Raw genomic sequence first — 8,797 nt, forward strand, 5'->3', positions numbered from 1 at the left:
AATAAATAACATGTAACAAATGGTTGTTTTAACCTGTAGGATAGCAGAGCTTGATGTAGCTGATGAAAATGACATAAACTGGGATCTGTTAGCAGAGGGATGGAGCAGTGTCCGTTCACCACAGTGGCTTCGAAGTAAATGGTGGACCATCAAAAGGCAAATTGCAAATCATAAGGATGTTTCGTTTCCTGGTAATGTATTATTTGATTCTTAAGTCCTTCCCAAGTCTTACCATTTTTACTCCTCAGGACTTACTTAGAGGTTAGAAGTTCTTTGCCTCAGCTAGAGATCTGAATCATGGCAGAACTTCATTTAAACCTCTGCCCTATTTTGGGGGGCAACTGTCTTTTCTTCCCTTGAGAAGAGTTGATGTGATTTGTAATTCTTAAAGCAGCTGAGATGAAAATATACACAATTGACATATATTCTTGTTCTCATATAAACTGTGAAGAAGAAATTGATTTTAGATATTGTGTACAAAGATGTATTTTTGAAAACTTAGGTTTAAATCAACTTTTATGTGTTAAATAATTTCAAATATCTTAACTGGGTTTGTCATTTAGAGAAATTCCTTAGTGGTTTTATAGTACAAAGACTAAATTGTAATTCATTTGTTATCTAAATCTAGAGATATTAACTTGGGTTTGCTTAAAATGAGGCAGAGCACGTTTGGCTCTTCATTGCCTGCTTTGCACGTAGGGTGTGCATCTAAGTCGTACAGTCTGTTTAATTAAGGTCTTTAAATTCATTATCCTTGGTATAGTTCTCCAACTTCCCATTTTTCCAAAGGAAAATTATATTCTGAAGAACTCTGGCTTGATGAAAATATATATATTTTTTTAACACATAGTTATAAATTTATAAATCAGGTGTTAAATCCAGAAGAGTGAGTGAATACTAATGTGACATGAACCCACCCAGATTTTACTATCACCTGAAAGGGCTTCCAGAGTTTATCATGACTAGTGGAGGGTGACAAGTGTAGATTTTGCTTTCCTGTACAAGAATTCAAGGTGGTTGCAGAGTACTGTTTGCTAAAGATGAGCTGCTACTCTGGAGGTGTGAGTTAAGTGTCCTTGAGTCCTGGAGGGGGTTGGAGGGCGTACAGTATTCGTTTTGAAAAGAAAATAAGCTACTTTGCATTAACAATATTCTTCTTAAGTAATAAGAATTTTATCCTGAAGCCTTAGGACATTGAAGAGGTCTTATTTTCATGTTCCACACAGGGTTTTGTGTTTTTTCTAATGCATCTTGGTTGACAAGAATAATACTATGAATTTTTTTTAATTTCTTGTGATGGATAGTGTTTCCACAAATTTCCAGACAGGTTGTAGCCTTAAAATATTTTTATTACTATTTTGCTGAGATCTCACATGCAGTATACAATTATTTATTCCAAATACTTTCCCTCCTTACCCCCACCTCCCTTGCTGCTTAGATGGTGGTCTGTCGGAGAATCAATGTTCTTTTTGTCTACCCATCTCCCTTCAGTCTTAATAAAAGGTCTTAAACAGTTACATGAGAACCAAAAAAACAACCCAACGCTTTTGGAGAATAAATCAGGATCTGGAGTTCCAAACAGTAATTCCAATTCCAGTGTACAGCATGTCCAGATCAGAGTCGCCCGCTTGGAAGACAGCACAGCCATGTCTCCAAGCCCCGTGGCAGCCTTGCAGATTCCGGTCCAGATCACCCATGTCTGTAAGTGTTTATTACTCAAGACCCCTTGCCATTATGGGACCTATACAATTTGTTAATGGCTTTACCATCTAATACCCTTCATTCTTCTAGAATGTGAATAGAAATTTGTACAAGTTGACAAATGCAGTCCAAGGCATTTTATGTTTATTAGCTCAATATTTGCACAAAAGTTGAGTGTGACAGGAAGGACTGATAACCAACTGCCCAGGCTTCATAAACCATTTGAAATCCTTTCTTTTAGATGTTACAAAGAATGATTAATAAAACACTACCTGAACTCTAGTCAGTTTAGTAAGGAAATAAACTTCACAAGGTGGCACATCATTTGTAGTAATTCACCAGAAGGCACAGGGATTGGGGGTGGACTTGAGGCCATATGTAGAAGAAATGGTTTTGATGAGATTAAAGACTTTCTTCAGGAAGTGAAGAGCCAGTTTCCTGTGGGAACTGTTGTGTTTACCCTTCTTTTCCTTAGCCTCTGACATTTTTTGTGCTTCAGGAGATTATGAGAAACCAACAGTTGGTATAGGGAGGAAAACTTATTTCCTCAGATCTAAACCAGGTTGATATTTCTGCCCTTTTTTCCATGATAGAGTAACAGAAAAAGAATGAAAATAAAATTCTCAGAACCATATTATTATTCACGTTCACCTCATTTCTTTTCTTTCCCTAAATGCTATGCCTATGGCAAGGTCGTTGCCGAGAGTATACCAATTGCTGTGTGTCATTCTCAGTCAGGGGATTATTGGCATTTTGAGTGGGACGATTCATTGTTACCAGGGCTGTCCTACACATTGCAAGATGCTCCTTGTCCCTTGACCTCACCCACAGAATGCCAGTAATACTTTCTAATCATTATGGCAAAATATAAAAACACCCTACAGGGTTTCAAATGTACCCTATGATCCCATTTTGAGAATCACTGAGCTATCGGTGGTAGTAACACCTCCTGTATCCAGTGACTGTCAAAGTTACCTTGGATCTTTAATCATGCCTGTCTTACAGTCCTAGTTTAAGTTTGGTTATTTGCATTAGCTTTCCACCAATGTAATATAAAGCATGAAAAAATTCGTTAGCCCTGTTTATTTTCCTTTATAGTATGAAGAATTGCAAAGCAACTGAAATTACTGGTCTGCCACAAACATGAGAGCGACTGTTGGCTATAGATTGTGCAGAGACTGGTAGAACGTTCCTTGGCCATTGTAATGACTATAGTTACTAGCAATACAGACATTTTAGAATTGGTACCCTAATATTTACAAGATGGCTTTTTTTTTTTAAATATATGTAGAATAATTTTCTTTCAGCAAGAAATGTGAGTACAGTAAGAGTTTTACAACACATCAGTTACTGTTTGCATTCAGGCTAAAATCTCAGGATTGTTTTTTCCTTTGTGTTAGGAGTCAAGGATTGTTACACTTTAAGCCAGAATAGTAAATATAAACATGGTAGGGTCTGGAGCCCACATAGGTCTTTGTGGAATATTCTGGTTTGTTTTTAAACAATCCTGTAAAAATGTAAAAACCATTCTTCGCTTTGGGCCACATCTGTCCCTGCCCATATTTTGTTTACCCATGACTTAGGTTATTTATTGGGAATCACTTTAAATTATTCTAGGTATGATCTTAAGAATCCATCTAATAGAGAAATAACATAAATCAAGTGCATTTATTTTGAAAAGGGTCTCTTCCTTTCTCACTGAGATGTATTATAGTTGTAGTAAAAACTACAGATTAAAAGCCGATTCCAAATCTTTTTTTCACATGGATTTATCTGCAGGTACAATTGAAAGCACCAAGAGATAGCATGTCTTCTAGTTATAGTTCCTAATAACCTTGATCAGGTGTAACCAACACTGCCCAAGTTTAAATAAAGCCTCAATTGACACATCTATAAGATTATATGATGTGATCTCTAATGCGCTGTTCAGTCTCCCATATGTGGTATTCTGAAATAGTACTCTCTTATATTTCATGTTTTTAGTCCTCCCAACAACTCCCATGATGCAGGAAGGACAGCCAAAATCTCTAAACCTTAATAAGTTAAGTTCAAATTAAGTTACTTGCTCAGGTTTACATTCTCAGAAGTAATGTTGCTAGAACTAAAGCCTCGTGTTTGGGGACTACTGTTCCAGTCATCTGTACTGCTTACCAGAATATCCAGGGAAAATTTATTTTTTTTATCCACTTTCTCTTGCTTTGTAAGTTAGCCTTAGTGTCTTCCTCTTACTTCTTAATACTAGAAATATTTTGTGATTAATACCAGGGGTTAACAGGTACTGTATCACAGCTAGTCATCTCTGTCCTTGTAGTGCAAAAGCAACCATAGAAAATAAACAGGTGTGGCCCTGCTCCTCTAATATTTTATTTACAAAAACTGGTAGTGGGCTGGATTTGGGTATGAGCCGTGGTTTGCCAACCCTGATCTGTGCCATCCCAGGTAAATCCATTAGATTTCTTCTCTCGTAAGATTAAATGACTTCAGGTTTCCATGCAAATTATTCAGTATGAGAATATGTCTTTTATTTATTTTGTCCTTGTTCTCACCATAGCTTCAACGGAGTCCCCTGCCGCTACTGTTGACTCGGAAACAATAACACTAAACAGTGGAACACTACAGACATTTGAGATTCTTCCAGTGAGTAACACTGCACAAAATAGATATTGGCCATTTTATGCATTAAAAAAATTACTGGTTTTACACTGTTATCACATGAACAAAAGAAACAAAAATTACCATGAATGGCATTACGTACAACTATGTCCGTGTTTTTGAGACCAGATGGTTAAGAGGACATAAATCAGACTTTCACTTTTATAATTAACTTCAGTCTTTTTTTTCACCTGTATATAAGCCAATAATAATATATTAAAGTGACAGTGCTTAATGAGTAGGGTGCATGCTATGGATTTGTATGGAGTCCTTTTTTTAATTTGCCATTTTAATAATTTTTAAATTTTTTATTGTTTTTAATATTTAAAGTATTTTTAAGTTGATTTATTTATTTTGAGAGAGAAAGTGTGAGTGGGGGAGGGGCAAAAGGTGAGAGAGAATCCCAAGCAGGATCTGCGCTGTCAGCACAGAGCCCGATGTAGGGCTCGAACACACAAACCGTGAGGTGATAACCTGAGCCAAAGTCGGATGCTCAACCGACTGAGCCATCCTGGTGCCCCTGGGTGGAGTGCTAAACAGACACCATGTGCAACCAAAAAGTTTATACTGGTTATCTGAGAAAAGGTTTGTGGAATGAATTATTTCACAGTACTCTCAGTAAATACCGTACTAGCCCCTTTGCAAAAGAATCTTGCAGTTCCTAAAAAGGTAAAACAATATAGTTAACATCTGAGCCACCAATTCTAATCCAATATATATTCATTTCTCTTGAAATGAAAGCGCGTTTGCATAAACTTGAACATGAATGTTTGTATTCATAATAACCAAAAAGTGGAAACGCACATGTCCATCCCAATGAATGGGTAATTAAAATGTGCTATAGCCACACAATTATTCAGCAGTAAAAAGGAACAAAGGAAGTACTGATAACATGTCCCTGGGATGAACCTTGAAGACATTTTGCTAAGTGAAATGAGATGCAAAATACTGTAAAGTGTTTGACTCCTGTTTCTTTGAAATGTCTAAAATAGGCAAATCTGTAGAGACAAAAAAAAAGATTAATGCCTATTATGAGGTTTCCTAAGAGGTTTTGGGGAGCAATGGGCCATGATTGCTAATTTGAACGGGTTTTTCTTTTGGGTGTGATAGAAAAATTTTAAGTCCTTGTTCTTGTTCTGTTTACTAAAATGGGTAATGCCCAAAATTAGCTCATTTTTCAGGAAGAATATAGAAAGTAGATAGTATTTAAATTATGAGGTATTAGTGCAAGAATTTATCCTCTGCACAGCCAAATCTCATGAGGATGGCCAACACAGCAAGAAGTTCTCTTTTAGAACAATTTTGGAACTTTTACTAGCAACTTACTTAACCTAAGCTTCCACTTCTTAATCCTGTGGTCTCCAAAACAGGAATGTGTTTATCACAGGTGGATAACCTTTGCCAACTCCCTTCCTGCCCCTGGCCAAAGTAATAAATACACATACATTTAGAGTATGTGTCCAGGTTTTAACTTGGGTTACGATCAAGTATTTAGAAACTTCTGTCCTAATTTAGTAAACGAGGATGATAATAGTGCTTCAGCTTCAAAAAACTGATTATGTGAATTTAAGTGTATTAAATAAAATGCATATATGTAATATTTACTGTCCTGCCTGACCACATGTAATTTACTAAAGGTTGTATTTATTAAAAGATCAGCTTTTACTTCTATGAAGAGGGAGGAAAGAAATCGAGCCCCCGTGTGCCAGACACTCTTTTGTAATAATTTGTAATGCTCACAACCCCTTCCCTGGGGGTTAGTGATTATGCCCCCTTTGCCAATAAGGAAACCTAGATTCATTGAATTAGTACCCAGAAGAGTTGTTGTGACTCAAGTACACAAGACCACAGGCTCTAGGACTTCAATGTCACCCTGTCTTTCAAATGCAAATACTTTCCTGTGGGGGTGGGGGAGGAAGGATAAAGCAAACAAATTATTCTATAGAAACCTATGGCTGTGAAAGACTTGATGTTGAATAGTTTTGTTAGTTTTATTTTAAAAAAAATCTCCAGAGATAAACATATTATCAGTTAACCACCTTTTCAAATAGGAATTTTCTTTTTCATTCAGATTTTGAATTGCTATCCATGTACATTTCTTCTTATACTATGAAAAAAATCTGTCCAGGTCAACTCTGCTGTAGTAACTTTTCAAAAATGTGAAACTTTAAAAAAGTGGGGGGTTGGGGGGGTGGAGATTGCCAGTTTTATATGTGGTAAAGGAAGATTGTGCAGGTAGGTCACTGCACTGGACACAGTGGCTTAGGCAACCATTCTTGGTGCCTTGAAATAAATAGCTAAGACCAGATCATAGACATACATGGGAGTGAAGAGCAGGATCAGGGCTTGACCTGGTCTCTCTGGTAAATCTCCAGAACAACTAAGGACTTGGGACAAGAATATTATAGCCTTCATTTTGTTACTTGATGGCACCTTCAGGATGGGGAAATACGTGTGTGGCTAAACTGAAGTCCCTGTTTTGGATGTAAAGCTAGACTTATGAGTGTACATAAGCGTACTTACTCCGTGTTCTTGCACCTGTATTGATCTTCATTTTTTTCCCCTAGTCTTTCCATTTACAGCCCACTGGCACTCCAGGCACATACCTACTTCAAACAAGCTCAAGCCAAGGCCTTCCCCTAACTCTGACGGCTAGTCCTACAGTAACCCTGACAGCTGCTGCTCCTGCTTCTCCTGAACAGATCATTGTCCATGCTCTATCCGTATGTTACCTTCGTTCCTTGATTTTTCTACTTTCTCTAGACTGGCTAAACTGATAAGTGTCACCAAATGGCTTTTATTTTTAATACTATGATGAAACCCATGTGCCTTCAAAAATAATGTATCTCGGGGGGGAAAATCGATTATGTATTCCCTTCAAGTATCCAAGTACTTGTTAGGGAACAGGATTTGTTGACAGAAAGTTTAAGAACCAGAACTAATGTCCATTTATTTAAACAATGTTTCCTACCACCGTTGCCTTGGGAACAAGGTTTTACACCATCACTCTGCCTTCATTGGGATATAACCCTCATCCCATGTCTGTCCTTACAGGAGATTGACAGGGGTTTTAGAAAAATAGTGTAAGAATTCAACCATTCCAGAGGGGAGAGGGGAAGGGTGGAGAAGGGACAGTAGGGTACCATCTGTAGATGGTATTTTTTGTCTGTAACACGAGTCTGGTAGGTCCTTTTTCACTTTACCATTGTTTTTCTTTAACATTTTATAGCCAGAACATTTGTTGAACACAAGTGACAATGTCACAGTACAGTGTCACACACCAAGAGTCATCATCCAGACTGTTGCCACAGAGGACATCACTTCTTCCATGTCCCAAGCAGAACTGACGGTAGATAGTGATATTCACTCATCTGATTTTCCTGAGCCTCCAGATGCCCTAGAAGCAGACACTTTCCCCGATGAAATTCATCAGCCTAAGATAACTGTAGAGCCATCATTTAATGATGCTCATGTATCCAAATTCAGTAACCAAAATAGCACAGAACTGATGGATAGTGTTATGGTCAGAACAGAAGAAATCTCTGACACCGACCTTAAACAAGAGGAGTCGTCTTCTCCTTTAGCCCGTGCTTACGTTACTGAGGTAAGTTGCAGCCAGGGAAACAGGCTCTGGGTTCTTGCCTTGAGTCTCAAACCTGCAGTTTTTAAAGAGCCTAAAAATGATCTGGGGGAAGTAAAGGTCATACATCCTCCAATACCTTCCTTTTTTCTCTAGACACAAAATCAAGTGCAAACCCCTACCTGTGACCTCACAAGTATCCGTCAGACAGCAGTATTGCTCTTAGCACTGTGCTTCACTAAAACCTTTCCCCCCATCCTTCCAGTAGACTGAGAATTGTTTGTTGAAAACCTATGGAATCATTTTCAGGAGGGTGGTTAATAATAGGTCCTGGTGGTTCAGCTTAACCATCTTACTGACCCCAGTGTAACAGCATTTGTTTCTTCTACATTCAGGGAACCTATAACTGAATTGCTTCTTTTAGGTTCTGTTTTGTCAATATTTAAGAGAGTAGGGGGTCATTACTTTTGTCCATTTTAAGGCTTCATTTTTCTTTGCTTTATAAAATATGGGACAGTGTTTGAATTTAAGTCCTTTTAAACCTAAATGTGATAGGGATCTTAAAACTGAGAAAGAAGTCAGAATCTGATTTTTTTGAATTGCTATTGTTTAGGACCTCGAGTCTCCTACCATAGAAGAACAAGTTGATCAGACAACCATTGACGATGAAACAATACTTATTGTTCCTTCACCACATGGCTTTATCCAGGCATCTGACGTTATCGATACCGAATCGGTCTTGCCTTTGACGACGCTAACAGGTACTATAATAGAACTGCATCCTGTGCCTGCTACATCTTAAGGGGAAAGTCAGGCTCCTTAGTTCTGTTGTTTTAGTCTTGATCCAACAGTAGTTCATCATCA

The 8,797-nt window shown here is 37.7% G+C and overlaps 1 protein-coding gene across 8 annotated transcripts in view; it reads left to right on the top strand.

Moving 5' to 3' along the window:
• The window catches only part of DMTF1 (cyclin D binding myb like transcription factor 1), a 46,214-nt gene that overhangs the window by 35,966 nt on the left and 1,451 nt on the right, over positions 1 to 8,797 (top strand). For all 8 annotated transcript variants that reach the window (XM_019825402.2, XM_019825405.3, XM_019825404.3 and 5 more), the window contains 6 exons: positions 40 to 191; positions 1,492 to 1,701; positions 4,253 to 4,338; positions 6,921 to 7,076; positions 7,583 to 7,957; positions 8,547 to 8,694. In XM_019825402.2, coding sequence (XP_019680961.1) covers positions 40 to 191; positions 1,492 to 1,701; positions 4,253 to 4,338; positions 6,921 to 7,076; positions 7,583 to 7,957; positions 8,547 to 8,694 — 1,127 coding nt within the window. The remainder of the gene's footprint in view (positions 1 to 39; positions 192 to 1,491; positions 1,702 to 4,252; positions 4,339 to 6,920; positions 7,077 to 7,582; positions 7,958 to 8,546; positions 8,695 to 8,797) is intronic.

This window comes from Felis catus, chromosome A2, assembly GCF_018350175.1.
Source record: "Felis catus isolate Fca126 chromosome A2, F.catus_Fca126_mat1.0, whole genome shotgun sequence".
Classification (NCBI taxonomy): domain Eukaryota; kingdom Metazoa; phylum Chordata; class Mammalia; order Carnivora; family Felidae; genus Felis; species Felis catus.